The following is a 21,746-nucleotide window of genomic DNA, read 5'->3' on the forward strand; positions in this document are numbered from 1 at the left end:
AGCCCTTGTAAAAAGGCCCTTCCCAGCTTTCCTGTAGGTCTTCTTCAAGCACTGAAAGACAAGGTCTCCCTGGAGCCTTCTCTTCTCCAGGCTGAAAAGCCCCAACTCTCTCAGCCTGCCCTCACAGGAGAGGGGCTCCAGCCCTTTGATCATCTTCGTGGCACTTCTCTGGACTTTTCCCAGGAGCTCCATGTCCTTCTTATATTGGGGGCTTCAGAACTGGACACGGTCCTTCTGACCATGCTTCTTTTGATGCAGCCCAGGACAGGGCTGGCTTTCTGGTCTGCAAGGGCACATTGCTGGCTCATGTTGAGCTTCTCGTCCATCATCACTTTCAAGTCCTTCTCCTCTAGGACTGTTTTTAATCCATTCTTTACCCAGCCTGTATTTGTACTTGGGGTTGCCTCGACCTATGTGCAGGACCTTGCACTTGGCCTAGCTGAACTTCATGCAGTTTGCACAAGCCCACTTCTCAAGCCTGTCAAGGTCTGTTTGGATGGCATCCCATCCCTCCAGCATGTCAACCTCACCACACACTTGTCATCAGCAAACTTGCTGAAGGTGCACTCAATGCCACTGTCCATGTCACTGACAAAGATGTTAAATAGCACCGGTCCAAGTACCAACCCATGCAGGCAGTTCCTTACTCAAAGAGTGGTCCATCCATTGAATCCCTACTGCTCAGTTTTGATACCAGGACGACATGCAGGACAGTGTTGAAGGCTTTCCACAGGTCCAGGTAGATGATGTCAAGGTAGGTACTATGGCATAGGATGAAAGCATATGAAATCCAGTGAAAACTGTATTTTTGTCTCTATAATCTAAAATAAGCACATCTTGCACACACAGAAATGTGTGTTTCATGTTAGTGTCCAACTCCACAGAACTGGCTTTACTTTCTATTTATTTGTATTGTCATAATATGAAAAATAAATACCATTTGTTAGGAAAACAGCCGTTACACAAAATTAACAGACATATTCTGCTTCAGGGCATGAATACAAGAAAATTGTCAGACATTAATAATGTAGACAGAGCATTTTCCTGGGAAAATGAGGATCCAATGGAACAACAGATAAATCATACCCAACTGCTCAATGTTTGTTGCTTCACAATCTGTTGTATTTTATTGAATATGACTAGTACAAGTCTGTTACAGCCATAAAAAAACATCAGCAGAAATTAATATGTAAATTACTGTAGTGCTTGTGTGGGATGCCTTTTCATTAATTTGAATTCACTGACATAACCATGTAATCTAAATTTATGAGTTTTTCAACTACCACTCCATGGAGAATTTTGCATTTATTGAATTTCGCTTTAAAGGTATTTTATTCATTAAATAATATTTGCATGGCAGTAATGTACATGAATGGCTTCGAATTTAATATATATAATATATACCAGGCATTTTGCCTGTGAGAAGACATATAAACTACAGTGCAAAAAAAAAAAATGCATGAAGGTATTTTCTTTTAAAACATGTTTAGACAGCAATAAAACTAAGTATTGGAAGAGAGAATAAAAGCAGCTTTTGAAGTTCTCAGTAAATATTGCTCATAATTATTTTTCTAAAACAAATGAAAATCTTTTTCTTGTTAATATAAGGGGTTTATGATGCATAAAACTTCTTGTGTCACCCACCAGAGTTTAAAAATAAAAAAGCACAGTATAAAAGGAGCCTATATTTGAACATGAAGCTTTATCAATGTATAAGCCAGCTTGAAGGTTAAAGCTTCAATATAAAGGTTTTGGAAAAAGCCATCAAGAAAAGAAATTATAAAATTCTTTAGCATTCAACACTTTAACATATATCTGGACACAAAGATAGAAAATGCTTTTGCATAACCTCTAGTTTACTAGGTGCAAAATGAGGTACCCAAATAACATACAATCAAAATGTTTCTGAAGCAAATACTGAAAATACAATGTTTGATTACAAAGAAAACATAGCGTATACCACAGAAAATAAATGAAATGTACTAAAAATGAAACAAAATATTTACTCAATTATGAAGATCTAATTTTAGAAGTGTGAAAAATTCAGGGTTAAAAAATATTGCTATGATCAAAAAGTTTTATTTTACATATTGACCACATTGTAAAGTGTTTATTTCCCATTGTGATTCTAAATGTTTTGATGTCACTTATTTGCCAGCAGAACATGCTACTGCGTTGATTATTTTGCAAATAGGCAATTTTGTTAAGCAATGCCTCACGTAAGTATTTACCCAGGAGTGTCTATAGTGCAGATTTACCCCTAGACACTTCAGTATTTTCATATCAAGATTCGTATCCATAAACAAAGTGGGGTTTTACATATCATCTAGCCTTTGGTTCCTCTTTGGAACAGGGTTTTTGGGGGTGAGGAAAGGAAGGATTTGGTATCAGATCTGTTTAACTATGACACAATGAGGAATATATTTCCAGCCAGCAGAGAATGCTTATCACCTGTCAGATCCTCCAGTCAGCATCTCCTACAGCTCTCCTGACTACCAGGAACACCTGTCTGCTCCATGGTCACTCCTATTTAATATCAACTTGCAATGAACATGCTCATACAGAATTAGGATTTCAGCATCATCTTTCAGGGAATTCTGATAGCTCTGTCATTTTACTTAGAATTGATTACTAGGTAATTATACTTTGTGAATTGATAGAATTTTACCACAGTTGTGACACTAAGAAGCCATGTACTGACACAAGTGTCTGTTGGATGCAACGGCTACAGTTCATTTATTTACATCAATTATATGGACAAAGTATTTTCATGCATTTTATTCCACTGGTTTCCTAGTATATGAATCTTTTTTTCTTTTTTATTTTTCTTTTTTTTCCAAATTGAGGTAGAGATATGTTTTACAGTTAAAACATCATCTGTTTTTTGCCTCCTAGTTGCTATTTAGCAAGCTAACTACTTCACGGTAATGCATAAAACTCTCTTTCATACACATTCTTTAAAAAAAACAAACAAACAAACAAAAAAACACCCTAGTTTTTAAAAAGCTGTATTTCCTAATACTGAATACACATAAAAATCAAACAGATATCACATGCCCACAGACCAGCATTCAGGTTTAAACTTTAAGAACTATCAACTATAAGAACTACAACAAAAGTAATTCTTTTGACTTGACCTTGGCATTAAAAGGAGTGTATTACCTAACTTTGTTCTGTTCCCCTGAGTAACTGTAACTTTTATTAGAATCCTATCCTCTGGCTGTTCAGATACTGAACCATTCCTTCATGTCTGTAACTACCATTTTCTATCCTAAGATTCGCAAAACCTAGCAAGCAATTATCAGGAGACAAACATTCCTCAGCAGCAGTCCACCTACTTACCAGCCACCACTTCCTACACTGACATCTTCCAGAGGAACATTTCCTTTCTGCTATCTAATATTAAACTGTTCTTTCCTCCTATCCAAAAACTGAAAAACATATATAGAGATTTGACCCAACAGGGTTACCTAGGTACAGGTTCCATAGCATGGAATTATTTCAGGAAAAACTGATCATGTAGAGCAGTGTTTCATGGCAGCTCTTTCCCATGTACCCTTATGATCCTCATTCTGTAGTTACCACCAAATTATGCTCTTGGCAATCTGCATATACTTTTCATTTAAAGTATCACAGCGTGTTCAAGTTTCCACTATAACTATCTGAAATGTACTTCAAAAGTTATTCTTGTTCACAGAAAGTAAAGGGATGAGGAAAGAAAATACAGTCAAACCCAGGAATGACTAATTTTGCCCATGTCTTACAGTCTCTTTCCCTCTCTGTTGGAATCTTACAATGTGAAGAGCTGAACAGCTATTCTTTCAGATATACAAGTCCATCTTCATATCTCATCCCTCTCCTCCTCAGCTTGTCTTTTAACTGCTGATTTAATAACCAGAGTCAAGGATTTAATAGATTTTCTTCAGAGAGAGAGAGACAAGTTGCAGTGATGGTGGGGTTTGTTCATTACTTCATCCCTCATTCATCTGATGAAGTCAACAGAAAGATATGATATTATAACTATAAACAGAAACAGCTACTGACTGATCCCACCTGCTACCAAGTCTTAACAGAGACTTTTCATCCTGCTTCACATTACTGACAATGACATCAAGTCCCTTCCTTATCAGAAAAACTGTACAATCTATACTGTCATTCACAGACCCATCATTTTTAAAAACCACAAGGAAAGAAATCCTACCACGTTCGTATGATATGCGAAAGAACACTCTCACTGAAGAGTAAGTAGGATTGGCAGAAACCATCATCAAGCCCTTAATCACTCAGTAGTTTAATTTTCTGTGAAACACAACAGATTTCTTTCTCTCTCTCTCTCTCACATGCACACACACACACATGAAGTAAAAACAATAGCATCTTGGCCAATCCCACAGCAGCAAATCACGGCCTTCCGTAAGCACGGGGCCAATACTCAGATATCTTGCCTATACATAAATTGATTCCATTCTCATCCACAACTACTTCATCTTCCAATATTGACTGATCCATAGCATGCCAAGCTACAAATGAGACATTAAATGTAAGACCATGTTGTTACTCACACATAATACACAGATACACATTCTTATATTCTGGACTCCCTCAGATGTCTATGATGAGATTCAATAACCTCTACTTCTCGATCAAAATGAATCTCAAATACATCTACAGTAGTATCATTTTCTTAGCCACTGTACTCAACATAAAAAAGAAAACCTACAAACTACTATATATTAAAAAATGTGCAAACTATCATATCTATTATTATAAAACCAGGTGCTTTACGAAACACCCCAAGAAAGCTATAAAATGCATTAAGCACTCAGCTGCTGCTAATGTTCACTGTGTATTATACTCTCACAATGCCCAGCTCAGCAATCTCAGACGTTGAACTAAATAAACACAGCACTCTAGAGAAATCCATCAAAACTTTCACTGAGTCTTCTAAATGTCTCAGTTCTGGCTCTGAGAGAGACTCAGAAAACCCAGATGATTCTGAGCTAAAACATAAAGGACAAAGGATGCTAAAAAACAGAACTGAGAACATTAGGATTCTGATGCTTTATAATTCTCACTCATCCCTAACACAATCCCTAACACATCTTCATTTTCCTGCATGAAAGGACTTAATGACTCTGTTGCCTATTCTCTGGATAATATCCTTTCCTCTACCCCTGCTCCACAGATATCCACTATTTTTCTTTCAGATGATGCAGCTCAGTAAGCAGATTAAACTTGTAACAAGTTAACAGTTGTACTTCAAGACCTCTTCCGCAATTTCACACTTAAAAGAGGCCCACATGATCAAAAGGAGGACTATTTTCCAGTTATTGCAGTTAGTCTAGGACATTACCACCTCCTTACAAAACCTGTGAAGCTTTTATTCTTAGAAAATCGTATTTGCAATGCTATGAGTGGATAAAGAATTTTAAGGGCTAACGTCTAGGGAGACAAATAAAACAAAATAACGTAGGGCTTCATGGAACCTGATTACAATGCTCTTTTGTATACAGCAGAAAAAGCATTTCTACTCTGCTCATAAAATTAAGATAATTATATAGTAGTTTAATTCAGAAAGAGCATGCAGGCCTCTTACTGCAGTAACAAGAGTAATTACTTTTGTGGTAAGTTAAATATTACATTTGGAATGTTTTCAAAGTAAGCATAATAATATTTTAGCAGCAATTTACACTATAAAAAAAATTGAAGCAGTGTCCTTTTAAACATCTGCAAATTTATTTCTTAACGTGCTAAAATTTTACAGATACCACAGTATAGAAATGATGTTAACCAGCATTTAACAAGTACAGTAAGTATACTAAGAGTTATACAACCACATATGCAGTTATTAGAGGTATAAAAGCAATCTATGTAGTGACTCAATTAGAGGGAGAACTGCTTTTTTGAAATATGATCTGTTACTGGCTTCTGTACTTGCTTCCATTAAGCCAAAGCAACTGGAAGTGTGCTGACAAACTATGGAGATTAGCTGGTAATGTCTGTACTTTTGTGTAAGACTATTAAACTTACATTGCATTTGTTTTATTATGCAAGCAAACAATGTTTCTAATACTTTAATAATTTTCATTTCATTGTTTGCAAGGACTGAACCAATTAAAAACCAAGCTTACTGAACTGTCTGGTTTTCATCAATGTCAACCATGAGAAATTCGCAAGTATATGGGCATTAACAGTTGAGCTGAACACTACCATGAGACATTTGACCCACACACCCACCACATTCTTTGAAATGCTGCTTTTTTCCTAAAAAATAAAACAACCAACATTAATTCAGCCACATGACAACTCTGTATTAAGTGCTTGTGTGCTACAGATAAAGTGCAGCATTATGAAGCACTACAAAGATTTCATTTAACTATACAAAGCTTACACTGAGTTTAAAAAATATAGCTTTACTCATATAACACTTAAAATTATTTGAGGTGGAGAAATTGAGGTATTTTCTAATATTAGACTGCCTCTTCAGGTGAACTCTTTATTATTCAATCCAGAATATTAAAAAATAAATACAACATTTTTAAAAGAAGAAGCTTTAGGTATTTCAGATATCTCACTCATCAGTTATTAGTATAAATCATTTCCTCATTTTACTCTCCAAGTTTTGGACCTACAATTATCTTCAGGATGATGTCTGGCATACTGTTGAAAACCGTAATTTTGGAGATCTGTAGCAAATTGAAATTTGAAGAGGAGGACTCAGATTTATTTTTATGTTCTGTGAATTTAAAAACAAAACAAAACAAATTCTCTTTTTTTTTCTAAGTTCTTGCTAAGTTCTTGCTACAGCTTCCAAATTCTTCACAGGCCATTATGTCCATAATGTCGACTGTTGTTTTGGAGTATTAAAACCCCAACTATTTAAAAGGCTATTTTATTTACCAAGGTAGCACCCGCACTAATTTTCTTCAATTAAGATTTCACAAGATTTTGGCATGTAATTTAAATCTTTTTTTAAATAGCTAGATTATCTTGATAAACGTAACAGGCCTGGGACAGCCATCACACTCCAATACTTCAGTAATAATCCATGAAATAAAACATACTGATTCAATGGAGTACAACTCATTATGATATTTTAAATTCACCAAGGAAAAAATACAGACACTCACAGAAATACAGTATAAATGCCCTAAAAATAAAGACAATGTTGAGACACAGATTTTCAAAGGAAAGGTACACAGAGATTATCCAAACATTGAGTTTCTCTATTAAATGAAGCTTTCCAAAGCAACAATAAACATGTTAATTTGTTACAATACTTGGAAAACCTGCTTCAGGGAGGAAAGGGGATTGAAATGTTCTTGTACAACACTGGAAGATCTAATTGTTCCCACACATGCTTATTTTCAGCTCAATTTCACCCAAACCACGAGCCCATACAGCACATGGTCTGGCCAGTCTCAAATATCACCCACTACGTAATTAAAAATATCTTACATTGTGCATCCACATTAAAAAGGCCAGGGTTGGTAACTCGCACTATAAATTATTAAACTATATCTTATTCTTGGAAAATGAAAGGTTTTTCATTAAAACAATTTAGTATATGGAAGAGAGATTAGTTTAAGGTTGTTTGGCTTTACTGTTTTAAATTTAAAGAATAGATGCAAGGTAACTTCTAATTATAACAGCTGGATAAAGACTGGATCTAAACTCATCAAAATTGCCACAGGAGAGGAATATATGATAAATTGTAGCTTCTGGAAGCATCACATCGTCCTACACTGCAACAGAGACTCACAACTGCAAAGGGCAGTTAAGCTCCATCATTCTTCAAAATTCTCTACTTGCTTTCTTCAAATTACACAGTCTAACCAGCATCATACCTCGCTCAGCCTTCACACTGCCCTCTTCTACTCTGTCAACAAGTAGCAGCTTCTTTACGTATGTAAAAATAGTTTCTTGGCAAAGATTACAATACCAGGTTCTATCTAAGGCTGTAGTAACAAGGATCCTGAAATTTCAAATTATTTCACAGGATATAAAAATGTTTATCTGACATTCAGCTTTTAACCATTAGATGTATGCTAAATATTTAAACCCAGCAGCATTTAATTCTAAGTCACAATAAATTTACTGAACAAAAAAAAAATTACTCTTCCAAGGGAAATACTCTACCAGCAGCATTATTTTAAAATCGTGAGGAAAACCAAAAATATTTCTCTGAGAATTTCTAACCATATTTTATACACTACTCAAGACTATTTAAGCCATGTAACCATACACAGTTAGATTACAGATTTTAAAAAAACAAACAACAAAACAACTTCTACCTGGGACCATGCACTTTTAAAGTGGCTTTCTTATTGTTTTGTGGCCTACAAATTAAAGAACAATGTCAATTATTTTTATTAATTGTGTATGGCAATACCGTATCACAAGTTATAACGCAATGTTTTTCAAAGGATGTGGGAAAATAAAAAGTTTTTCTCAGTAAATACGATATTTAAATGCAAAACTCACACAGTTTTCAACAGGAATAGAAGTAAGATAATATATCATTATTAACTGTATTTTCTCTGTCATCTGAAAATATACTAAGTGAATGGAGTAGACACTTTCAAGTACTGATCAACACACTGAAGACAAACTGTTGCAATTACTCATTTCTCAGTCCCTTCCTTTAGCTACTTCAACACAAATATATCTAAAACAAGCTAAATCTAAAATTAAATACCTTATGTTAGTTTGTAATGCTATATCTAAAAATATTATAAATTTATTTTTTTCCCAATGTGTTAGATTCATTATGAAATGGTTGTTATTTCTAATAGAGAAATATAAAGATATAGAAAACTATAGGGCAATTTCTTTACAGATTAGGAATATTCAGCTAGTTTTTTTGCACAACATTCAATATGATCACATCTTTCAGGTAACTCCTGGTTAAAGCAAGTGAAAGAAAATGAAGGAACTATTATTTGAAAGGCTTTTCAAACAGAACTTAAGAGAGGACAAAATTATATTTTTTTATCTAATCAGAGGTAGCACTAACCCTTTCTAGCTAGTGGGGACCTTAACAGTGTGTATAATTTATATTTTACCTGTGACTTTCTGACACTAACTGTAATTTAAAGAGAAAATTCCACAAATTAAAAAGGAAAATCATATTTAGGAGTGTAGTTCAAAGAGCACTACCTGCTGCATCAGCAATTTGGACAAGAGAAAGAAAACATCTTTGGACCCAGTTAACACGATTCTCAATATACCTGGAAGCACTAACACAAATCTACAGCTTGTATGAATCAGTATGGCTCCATTACTTTCAGTGATAACAGGCCAATTTGCATTACTTGAGAATCTGGAATAAACTGTTTAAAAAGAGTTTTTCAAACTTTAGTTATTGACATAAAACCAGCTCTCAGAAGACAAGATGCGAGTTGACTCAAATGTAGCACTTCTAATGGTAAATGTCCATTAAAAGTATAAAGATCTGAAAAATTAGTTTGAGATCTAGAGTTCTAAAATCTACAGCTTAAAGTTAATACACTATTTATATATTTAAAAAAAACACCAAAATGCAACAGCATAAAAAAAATTACATCTTTTAAAACTGACAGCAATTTGGTCCTCATCTTCCCTCTCACAGGGAGAGAAATTTAAAGGAAGAATACGGGAGACAAGGCACCTCATTGATTTTAAATCCAACATTTACACATTTCTGTAGTTCACAAAGCCCTGCAGGTACTTCAGGTGCCTAAGGTTATATTGCTAAAGCTTACAAAAGAAAATAAATCTTTATCCCACAACATCCTCTGGCACCACAGTCACAGCATACACCTGGATATCCACTCTCCTCTGCCAGTGAAAGCATGAGCCGAGGCTCTCCACGAGGCAGGAGGCCATCAGTGAAAGAGGAAAGCACTGCAACTTCACTCCCTCTTTACTCATCCGTCCACTTTTGAAAGGTGAACTTTTATTTTAAAAAATGAAAAGTGTAAGGCTAAATTGTAGGATCTTGAGAAGACACAGATGCTGCCTTGCTGTTGAGACTAGACGCCCAAATTCCCAGGAGTTAAAGGCTTCCGCCATAACTGGCCTATTTAATTCCTGCCTACATACTGTGACAGAATTTCCTTTATCAGTCCTGGCCCTACTCTACATACACTGCGTATCAACTGGATATCTAATTTCATTTGGCAAAGGGTATCTAAAGTTTGTAATTTCAATGCACATTATAATGCTTCAACCACTGTCTGAATCTAGGTCAAGTCTTGCAAAGATCTGAATGTAGAGTTGAACATTCTGGAATATATTCTTTTTTCATTGATGCTCCCCTGGCCTTTTTAAAAGAATTGTATCTGAAATTTTCTATTGAAATGGAATTTAATCACAAAGCACATTTATATGTCTTACACTGCTGACCAGATTATTAAGCTAAACTATTAATCACAAAGCAATACCTCATAGTTCTTTTGACATGTCAGAGTGCCAGATTGAGCTTCCTATCTCAGGCAGGAACTGGAAAATTGCTGAAGCATTTACATGTCCCAAAAGTAACTGAAAACTCAAGAACCAGGCAAAGCCTTCCCAACACCCCAGCCCATCCCTGACAACTCCATGCAAAAAAAAAATTCCAAAAACCAAACCACAAGCAGTATTCCATATGACCTGTGTCTTGAATTGATACAGATAAATTAGAAGTATATTACTTCTTGTATTAGGTAAGAGTTGGACTTTAGGCAGAATTAATGTGTGTGTCAGTGTGTGGGTTCTATATAACACTGAAAGGCCAGAATAAGATGTACAGCTGGGGAAGTGATGTGAATAACTGTTTATCATTAAACAGGGGAGAAATTACTGTGACAAATTCCCACATAACTGTTTCATATGCAAATTTACCATGCCCTTCAACTTGCTTTACTTTTATATTTATCCAAGATTAATTCTCTGAAATGAAAAAAAAAAAAGTGCAAAAACATAACCAGTGACACTACCAGATAGTGGTAGTGTATGCTATTCCTCAACTAGACAGCAGAATGAAGTTTAGAAATTACCCAGAGTTATATATTTTACAAACAGACAGAGTACATTATCAAAGGACGCCAGCAGTTTAGAATTTCCTTAATTTCCTATGGCAATAATGCACATTACATTTTTAATGCTTGTTTTAATCAACAGAAATCTATTTTTTCTAATAAATCTATGCATATAATTTGTTTTACGTGCTGCTTATGAGGCAGCACAAATCCAGTCAAAACTATACCCGGGTGTTATTTTAAGTAGACACTCAGTAAGGATTCACTGTGTTGGGCAGAAATAGAACTCCAAAACATACTGATTCACATCCAGTCTCTAGTAAATGTTTAGCTATCACTTATTTCATTTTCTGTGATTTCCATTATACTCATAAGATAATGAAGACAGTGCATTTATAAAAGGAGTAATGTACTGGTTCTATCTGAAAACTTCTGTCCTCACACCTTTCAAGGTACACAGTAAGCCCTTATAAAAATTAGCTTTCATTATGACCCCCTACTGGCAAGCAAAGCAGAAGCAGAAGATAAAAGATACCATCATATTAGGAGCAATAGTAAACAAGTATCACGTCCTCACAAGTTCTCTTGAGTCCAAGTTCCCATTTCTTTCCTTCTTCATGATGTATAAGAAGTTCTCAGCCTTCTCATGATCAGACTATTTCCCAAATATGTAGAGAAGATACTGAAAATGTCCTTAAACTGGCACACACAACATGGCATATTCTTTAGAAGTTTACGTTTTCATGCTATCAGTAAACAAAAATAATGGGAGAATCTGTTTGCCTGTGAATTTACTATATATAAATCCATAATCCCTCTTTAAAAATATAAATTAATATAAACTTAATCAGGATAGAGATGTTTATACTATAGCTACCCCGGCTTCATGGATGCTTTGTAAACAACAATCTCTAAGCCACACAGGAATTTACCTCAACTCATCTTCAGCACTGACACATGCTCTGTGCTAGAGATCTAAATCCTCTCCTCAGTCAGTGCAGAAAAAGAGAAATTATTCATGCAGCTTTACTTAGCAATCTTACAGGGTGATGAATTAACCTCTGAAGGTGGTATTTCCTTTCTGTTGAGCCTAGATGACTACTTCTGGGTGTCTAGAGATACTTAAGATAAATCCCATCTTTAATGATCTGAATGTCATTGCCTCTAATACATCAGCTAAGAAAATCTTCTAATTATTTGAATACTGGTCACCACTGGCAAAACTTGCTCTGAAAAGGCTCAGCAAATAAGATAACATAGAATGATTTATGTTGTGCTCCAGTAATGCCTGGAAACACACAATTTGTATTGGAAGAAGTATGTTTATACCTTTGTTTCTTTCAGACCATACTTTCAAGATCTTTGATATCTACAGTCTCTTCTTCAGTATGGTATTGTGCAAAAGCTAAATTATAAATTATCTTTTTCAAAGGAGTGGATGCCTCCCCATTAGAGATCAGAATTGCTGCTTTCCATTTAAGTAGAGATACTATTCCTTTCTGCAATGAGAAAAACAATGAGTTTTACAAACTGAATGTGAGTCAGCACTATAATGTTATTTTTAAACAGAAATATGTTTGATCCCTTAACAGGGATCCTTTGGGACATACTGGGGGTAAAACAGCAAGATCCTGGAATCTATTTGCTTATAGAGTTGACAGACGTCATGAATAAAAGGGTAATCCATGTAAAAAAAGGAAGATCGTGACGAAAGAAGTGAAGAAAGCTCTCCAAAATGTACTGCATTGTAAATTCTTGTTAGACATCATGTAATGCTTGTTAGAATTAAAGTGCCAACCTTGTTTAAACTCAGGAAATTATTATTAGTTCATTACTAGCAAAAAATATTGCTATCAGTAGTAAACTTGGGTATCACCATCAATTATTTGTCTTACCAATAGCAATGGATAATCACTTTTTAGATTGCATATAATCTGTTCAAGGTCAGGGTGGATGAGGCTTTGAGCAACATGATCTACTGAAAGGTGTCTCTGCCCATGGCAGGAGCTTTGGAACCAGATGATCTTTAGAGGTCCCTTCCAAACCAAACCGTTCTATGATGCATGGAGCAATTTTTCTGCTGTATTCAGCACTAGTAAATTCTTAGGCAAAATGGTCTTCTATTTTGCACAGTACAATTACAGAGGAATTTGGACAGACTGCAAAGAATCCAAGAGTCCTGAGAAGAGCAGAAATATCAACCAAAGGCCTGCAAATATGATCTACAGGAAACATACAGAATTTAGTTGAGGCTTTTTTATATAGTAAGATTATTGAAATAAAAATTTGAAGTCTTGAAGTCTTCAAATAAATACAAAGGTATTGTAAAAAGGTAATTAATAGTTTTTCTTTACCACTGCAGCTGGGATAAAAAGCAATGGGTTGAAATGGCACCAGGGGATATGAAGACAAGGAACTAAGAAGGCAACATATTTGTAATGATAAGTAAGGTTTGAATCAGTGTGCCCAGGAAGCTAAGGAGTAATCAAAACAGCATATTTTTCAAAGTACTTTAAAACAGTAGTTTACAAACCAGCATAAGCACTGCAGGTCAGCTCACCTTATGTGATCCCATTGCCTCACATCATCACCATATAATACTCACTGCTTCCTCCACCACCCAGTGAAAAATATCTGCTTCTATTTCACCAGTTTCATTCCAGATCCTTTATCCACATATTGTGTCAGGCACTATGGCTTCTAGAGCCCTCTCTGTCCCTAGTTATTTGGTTTCTTTTCTCTTATCTCTCGTTCATAAAGAACTAGTGTCTCTTATGCCTCAGCAGTGTACACAGTTCAACATATAAGAAGTCCTTTGGTTGTGGTGAGGCATATCGCTTAATTTCAGTAACTTCTATTTATATGTTAATTAATTAGATGTATTTTCCTAAAAAACTATGAATGCAATTCCACTGATGGGGTGACCTTTCTTTAAAAGCCTCCTTGTGGCTAGAAGTTCAAGGAAAGATTTCCCTCAAACATCAGGCATCAATGTATTTGATTGATGGCAGTGGATCAGCTGAATTTTATACCCAAACCTTCCTCACAAAATCTGAAAGCACCTGTAATATGTCATAAAAAGTACAGGCCTGTTCAGGCCATCAGTATACAGAAGTCTGTTTAGATTTCCAAGCCTTTTAATAACTGCCAGAGCTTCCTATATTTGGGTTAATTAAATTAATTCCTTCATATTAAGATCAAGAAGCCTTCATAGGCATTCTTTATCTTCATTATGTGCTTGTCTTCACAGATGCACATCCTTAATTGTGAACCAACAAATGATATGAAGCAAATATCAGAAACATCTAGGTAGCCATATTTATAGTTTACTTTACCTTGAGACTTTTTACTTGGGGATTTTAATTCTCAAACATTTACAGATGTAATTGATTCCAAATAACAGACAATGCCAGTAACAGTTGTTCAGATAAGAATCAGACTCGGCATTTTAGTATGGAATTCTTCTAGGTATTATAAAATGTAGACCTAGGGAAACTATTCTAGAAAGAATTAAGCTTTCCCCTTTGCCAGCAGGGAAAGGAAGCTCTATTCACAGGATAAATCCAAGTCAGAAGTATCTTCCTGTTTTTGGCTATTGTCTCAAATAAACGGACATGATCAATTTCTGAAATAAATGCTTCTAGGATGTTTCCTCAAACACCCTCAAGCTGAGGAATGCTTATAACTCCCAGACAGAGCAGATCATCAGCTTCCAATCTACTACACAAAAAAACGTGTTTTGGATCCAGCAGCAACTTTTCACTGGACTTTAGAACAAAGATGCATGTTTTCTGGATCCTAAATACCATCAGATGGAAGACAAGCACACTGCAAGTGAATGCCAATTACTGGACATGCCAGATAGTATATATTATGTATAAAGCCCTGTTTGTTACACGTTTTGCCAATAAATTCTTAAGCACCTAAGATCATAGCACATTATTTCCTGAATTTAGTGACTAATCCTGTTTCAGGATTTTTGACAACCAAACCCTTGATTGAATTTGGCTCTCATCTCTTAGTCCTAGTAGAATACCAAGGCAACAGGACATGTATTTTACTTTATTTTGTAATAGAAAGAACATACCAAATATCACCATATCATTAAAACCTCATATAATTACTGTCTCTTTCATTTCTGTCTTTATTCTTCACACATGGAAACATAAATTTAAAATCTCTGGAATTCTGAGACTTAACTGGATTTAATCTGAGAGGGCATATTGACCATTTATGCAAAAATATATAATAGAAATGCTGCTATTTTCTCAAAACCAAGCGTACTGAAAGAAGAATGTTGCAATCAGGCAAAGAATTCCACTGCTTTTACAATGCATTGATAATGTTTGCCAGTATTCTGAAGTCATTCCTAAAGTTATTTCATATTATATTTATGGGAAATTTCAGTTGCAAGAAATGCATGCAACCACATTAATCAATTTAACATTTGCCAAAATCTAACAGTGCATTTTTGAGATGGATTTGCACTAAAATATAAAAACACTGTGTTATAAATTTGTAAGATTAATGTAAGGTATCATATAGTTTCCAAGCTGAAAAACATATTGGGAGATTGGTCAAGTGAAATCTTACCAGACAGTCAGGAAAATTTGCCATCCTTATCCATTCTTAATAGGTGATGATGATGATAATTATGATATCAAAATAGATAATTTTACTAATCTGTCAGAAATGTAAAAATACTTTCCTGAAAACTGAATTACTGCGTGCTGTACATTCACAACATTGCCTGCTTCTTATTGCTGATTGAGCTTTACATAATGCTATTAATGTACTACATATGGTTTAATTATGACACCTGCTTCAAGGAACAGAGGTTCTATCACTACATTTAATTTCTGTAGCGTACCGGGATGATCCTGAGTAACTATTCATTTTCTTGGAAATTGTTTGAATTCAAGAGGTGGTAACAATGTTTGCAGTAATCAGTCCACAAATTCAAAACTTTCGGCATCCAGAAGCACAAAATCAAGAGCTTCCTGTGTCTTTGAACAGTTTTACTTTGCTCCAGTTCAATACTGTTAAAATTGCTTATTTTTCCTGCACCTGTGCAATTGTCTTCAAGATGATCAGTTTAAAGTGTGACAAGCACTTATAAGTAGGTTAGCAAACTGAATCCAAGTGGTGACAGGCAACCACAGATTAGCAGCTAAACTACAAACTGAGACATAAACTGCAAACAAACAATTTACTCATAGAAACAATTCAGCTAATGGATTGGACAGCAGAGGAAAAACGTCATGCCCCTGCTGAAGACAAATCATAGAAGCCTGCACTTTTTCGTACAGACATTTCATCAGGCAGTGTGTCCCATGTAGTTGAAAATATATTTGTTTGGGTTTTTTTAAGTTCTCATCTCTATTTAAATTTAAGAAGCACAAAGATATATATGTGATACAGTTAATATTAACATAAATACACTAAAGCACAGAATTTTGATACTTTTCACAACTAATAGTTTATGGTATCTTTTATAACAGAGGATAGATTCTGATTCATTTATTTAAAACACAATAACAGCAATTGCTGTTCCCACTTGAAACCACTTCAGTTTTGTCTAAAAGATTAAAAAGTAACTGAAATGGCATCCCCCTTGCCTTTTCAATCCATACCTATCAGGTAGAAAACTTCTGCACATATTAAGCATATGCCTGAGTTAGGATACTCAAGCAGAAAAACTTGGGACCATTCCTGCCAGTACAGAACTGATGCCTTGGCCTCTATCCTGGCGTGTATGTTCTGTATGCAGCAACACAGCCAGCTGCATAACATTACCAGGAAACAATGCTTCACAGCACAACTATTCCTGCAAGGTTCCATTCAATGCCCACCAAGAGAGAAGAAGATGGTTTTGAGATTTATCCATGCTTCAGGAATCCCTGGATGTGCCTACTGGGGCCATTAACAACTAAGCTAATTTTGACTTTCCAACAGTCTTACTGATCCAGAGGAGCAGTTCCTTTCATTGCCAGAAGCACGGTAAAAAAACAACAAAAAAAACCCCAAAAAACCCACACACAACCAACCAAAAAAAAAAACAAAAACACAAACCCACCACAAACATGAAGAGATTGTATCTTTTCATTTCAATGTAGACTAAACATCTCATAATGACTTAAAAAGAAGTTCATTACAGTTAAAAAATAGGACAGTTTTAGCAATATTGTCAAATTAATGTGCCGTTATGTTACACACCTTTTTGGGGGGATAAGGGAATATTTTTCTGTTATCTGTTGGTCCTTATAATTCCATTGATTTTACAGGAATCAGTATTCCAAAATACTGGCTTTGAATAAAATTGATTGACACAGTATGACAGCATTTCACTAACATTAACAGCTGAGACATTTACTGCTAGCTGCAATGGCATCCTCTAAGTTTTAGTATCCTGGTTGCTTTACAGGCATAGAGGTATAAAAAAGTTAATGTAAGTGCACACTAAGAGAAACATACAGCTGTAGAGATTCGTATTAGAAATGTCAGTACTGATGTGAATGCAGAATTAATGAAAATGCAGGGGAGTGGAAGGAAATAACAAAAACTAATTACAAAATAAGGCCTATATGAATGCACGTATTGGTGCAAATTATATTAATAGGGCCTTAAAGACCATCCACATGCAACTTCACAGCACATACCAACTAGAAGAACAAAGAACAGGCTAAACTGAGACACATTCTGATGCTGATTATCCAAAGATCTATAGATCCCAACCATTAAGAGACAAAGGTGGAAGGTAAAGAATAGGATTGGAGTCACCCAGCTGAGGAGACCAGATAGGGAGTATATCCTGAGGACTCAAGGAGGTGGGATAGGATGGGGGCAGAAAGGTTTACAATCACTGTCAGCTCCTAAAGAATATAAATGGCAAATTCCAAACATGGTCACACACCTTAGAAGAACAAGTTGGCATGACGAGAACTCAGTAGTTATGGTCAGTATTAGTATAAATATAACTAAAATATAGATGTACCAAAATTAAATTGAAATGCATTATAGAAAAATGAAATAATATTTATAGCTTAAAATACTTTTTCACTTCTATCAGTCACAGTAGTCTCTTTATGTCTGACCTTTTAAAACAGCATGTAGTGTATATTCCTTTCAAAGAGGTGTACAGATATTGAATGCTGGTGTACAGACTGCATATAAACCATTTAGCTTCAAACAAAGCCTTCTAGTTCAAAGTCCTGAACTCCTTGTATATTACTGCATTGTACTAATAAAGATTACTTTAAAAATACCTATTTGCATAACTCTGGCCAATTCTCTTATTAATTTTTAAACGTATAATGTTAAGGTATGCTTACAGCAAGACATATCATATAATATTTATCATATAATATCTATATTATAATTCACTTAAACTTGGCATCTGAAACTTGGCACAAGGGTGGGTGAAAGATGGAAGGAACATAGTGCCCAGTCAGTCCTGGGGTTTGCTTCTGAGTTGGTAGTTGTTACAGTTCCAAAGCAACCCACACCCCCAATTCTCTATTCAGTTTCTCCATGGGAACCATTTTGCACCATCCCTTTTTGCAGAAAGACTGAATTCCCAGGCGGTAACACCCCTGCTCACTAAATGAACTCTTAGCAGGTCCAACTGCATTTCACATCCTGCTAGAGCTTTCCATTCCAGGGCACACCAACGCTTTCAAATGGCTGCAACAAAGAACAGGTTGTGGATTAAAAAAAAAACACAACAGTTCTGTATTTTCTAACACAGGAAAAAGGATTAATACACAGGATGATATTTAACCTTAACTTTTGCAGATCTTTACTACCAGCTATGTATATTACTTTTCTCCTGGCTTATCATGCCATACATTTCTAGAGAAAATGGACTGCACTTTGTCTGTTACTCTCAAACAGCACTTTCAGTTTACAAATCAGTCTCTCAGAAGATACTTTGTGCTGTTGCGCCTGCACTGCATAAAGCCATTTGATGCCTGTCTCCAGGAATGCCAGTGGTAGACTTTCAGCACTACATTTACATTTCAAATCAGGATGTCAACAAAAGCCATTTTCTGAGCCCTTTCATTTACATTACATCTGACAGGAATTACCCAACAGAACAAGGCATTGAACCAGTTGTCTTGCCATGCCACAGCAAAGGAGAGAGAAACAAAATACTGAATAGCAGCAACAACACAGATTTTTTTTCTCAGTACCTGATTAGAAGTAAAGACTCAATGCCACGGAAAGTTGTGCAAGGATGCACTGTCTAAACACAAAATCAGATAAGAAATCTTGATATCTGCAATGTAACTCTTTCAGTGTATCAGCTGTGCAGCACATTTAAAAGACACAAAAGAAAAATAAAAACTTTGTTGCAAGAAAGCAAAATGGGCAAGATACCGCTCTTTGAACAACCATTTTACACTTTTCTTTTAAATACTTTAAAACAAGAATGGCCATACTGAACCTGATCAAAGATCTCATGTAGCTTGGTATGCCACTGACAATAGCAGTTAGAAAAAGAGCTGCCTTCAAAACTGTCTTAAGACATGGAAAGCCTATACCATGCCTTCCTCCCCCTTGACCTCATATTCTCTCAGCTTCTATTTTCATCTGAATGAATTTTGAAGTCAAATGTTATTTTCCTAAAACCCCATTCAATCTGTGGTGTTTGATCACACTGATGTCTCGTCATACTGATTTCATTCTTGATCTCAGAACACAGAATATTTTCACTGTCTTAAGCCAAACAACCAATCAAATGAAAAGCCACTTGCTAATTACATATATATATATGCACTAAAGCAACTAAAGTAATTTTCATGTAATGAGAGATTTTAGTTGTGAGAATTATCAGCTTTACTTAGCATTAACATGACATAAAATTAGAATCTGAAAACAAAACCTGAAGCTGTTATATTTTTCATTAGGTGATCAAAATAAACACAAAAAATAAGGATCACTTAGGATTTAATCATCTCCTTTGCACAGCTGACAGTAATTGTAACCATAACATAAATAATTTGTGTATACAGGCATATAAAGAAAGCACTGATGAGACCCACTATTAGAGTAAAGTACTTTGGTTGCACTTCATTTGAAGTAAAGTCCAGACTGAAGCACATTTCAGCCTATACAGGATCACTTTATATGTGGACATCAGAAGCATATTCTGTGGTCCACTGCTCTGCAATAAACAGATGTTTGAATATAACCTGTGCTACCGATAACATTAAATTTCCCTCCTGGGATTTACAGGACATTGGTTCCTAATGAGCAATTTTAATACTAAGGCAAAATACAGAATGTGTGAGATAACACACACAGAAAATAACACAAAAGACTATGATTATCCATGCATCTTTAACTATACTTAACATTTACTATGGAGAAATACTGTATCAACAAGCAAGTATCACACAGTAAATACAACTCAGTATTATGCATTGACGTTAAAACTAAACATATGTAAGAGGATCAGAAATAAGGAAATTAAGTTTTTCAGCAGGACTAGATGAGTACAGGGTCCTGTCTGATTGTAAGTAAATATTGTAAGTAAATAAATTAATATCCCCAAATTATTTTTTGTCTGTGTTTTTGCATGCTTCTTAAAATAGTATTTGGAGAGTTTTATGGGTTTTTCATAATAGTGTGAATGCCAGTTTTAGTTTTTGTTTATCTATAGCAGAAGAAGTAGGAATTTAATGTTGTTAAGATTTATAAACAAATGTTTTCAAAGCCACACCACTGCACGCATGGCTTAAGAAGTGTTTCCTATTACTCTATACTGCAATCAACAGGCAAGTATGACAATGTTGTGAGCTGATGCCAGGGGGGCTACCGGCTGTCAGGACACTTTCGTGACTTCCCCCCCCACCACAGTTTGGAGGGGTTGTTGAATAAGACCGAGGGTCACACGTGGCACTAAATATAATAATGTATATATATTTATATTTTTATATACACATATATAATATATATATATATAAATTAAATATAAATATATATTTTATATATAATTAATATATTAATAATATGTATGTTTGTATAAATTTAAATATAATAAACATATGCAGACTGCACCACAGATCCAGAAGAAATAACAAGCACCCAACATCATAAAAGTAACGCTTTTTCAACTTTGGGCATTCAGATAAAAATGTCATTTACAAATCCAATAAATTTATAGTTGTTAAATGGGTTTCTGAAATTCAAACATTAAAGCAAGCATTTTTTATACATACAGAATGAAAGCATACTAAATTCTAGCATATAGTTGTGGCAACAATATTTTAGCTGTCTTTGATTCATTCAGTATTATATTTTTGCTATATAGTATAAACAAACAAAGAATGACAACTTTACCTCGTGTTTGTCAGAGCTTTATCATACATCAATTGTACACCATTTTGTACTTTGCAGGTTTATGTCTTTTGAGAAAGCTGTTACATGGCTCCTCAGTAAATTCCATTTGATTTATTAATATAAAGCAGAATGTGATTAGACCACCACATCTCAGTGAAATTAGGAACATCAGCACTAGTTTCGTTTCAATAAAATGAAAGTTGACATGACAGCTTTCCTTCCATCATGTTAAAAGATGTCTTTCATATCTGCAAATATTATTGTTTTATGCTCTTGTCTACTACATCTGTAAAGCACTCTCTGTATCACTTTTCCACATGGAAGCAAGCTTTTGCAAGTGTGATTAATGAGAATGCAGCATGCAAGGCTGGTAACTGCCATTTGTGTAGCAGTATCCCTGCT

General features: G+C 35.0%; 1 protein-coding gene across 7 annotated transcripts in view; it reads right to left on the minus strand.

The window, feature by feature from the left end:
• IMMP2L (inner mitochondrial membrane peptidase subunit 2) overlaps nt 1-21,746 on the minus strand; it is a 435,181-nt gene that overhangs the window by 342,657 nt on the left and 70,778 nt on the right. The window contains exon 4 of one of the 7 annotated variants that reach the window (XM_051618079.1): nt 629-761. The exons of the other annotated variants lie outside the window; for them this stretch is intronic. Within the exon in view, the coding sequence (XP_051474039.1) occupies nt 644-761 (118 nt within the window). The 3' untranslated portion in view covers nt 629-643. Of the gene's footprint in view, nt 1-628; nt 762-21,746 lie in introns of those variants that run through there. 7 annotated transcript variants of the gene reach the window in all.

Source organism: Apus apus, chromosome 1 (genome assembly GCF_020740795.1).
Source record: "Apus apus isolate bApuApu2 chromosome 1, bApuApu2.pri.cur, whole genome shotgun sequence".
NCBI classification, from domain to species: domain Eukaryota; kingdom Metazoa; phylum Chordata; class Aves; order Apodiformes; family Apodidae; genus Apus; species Apus apus.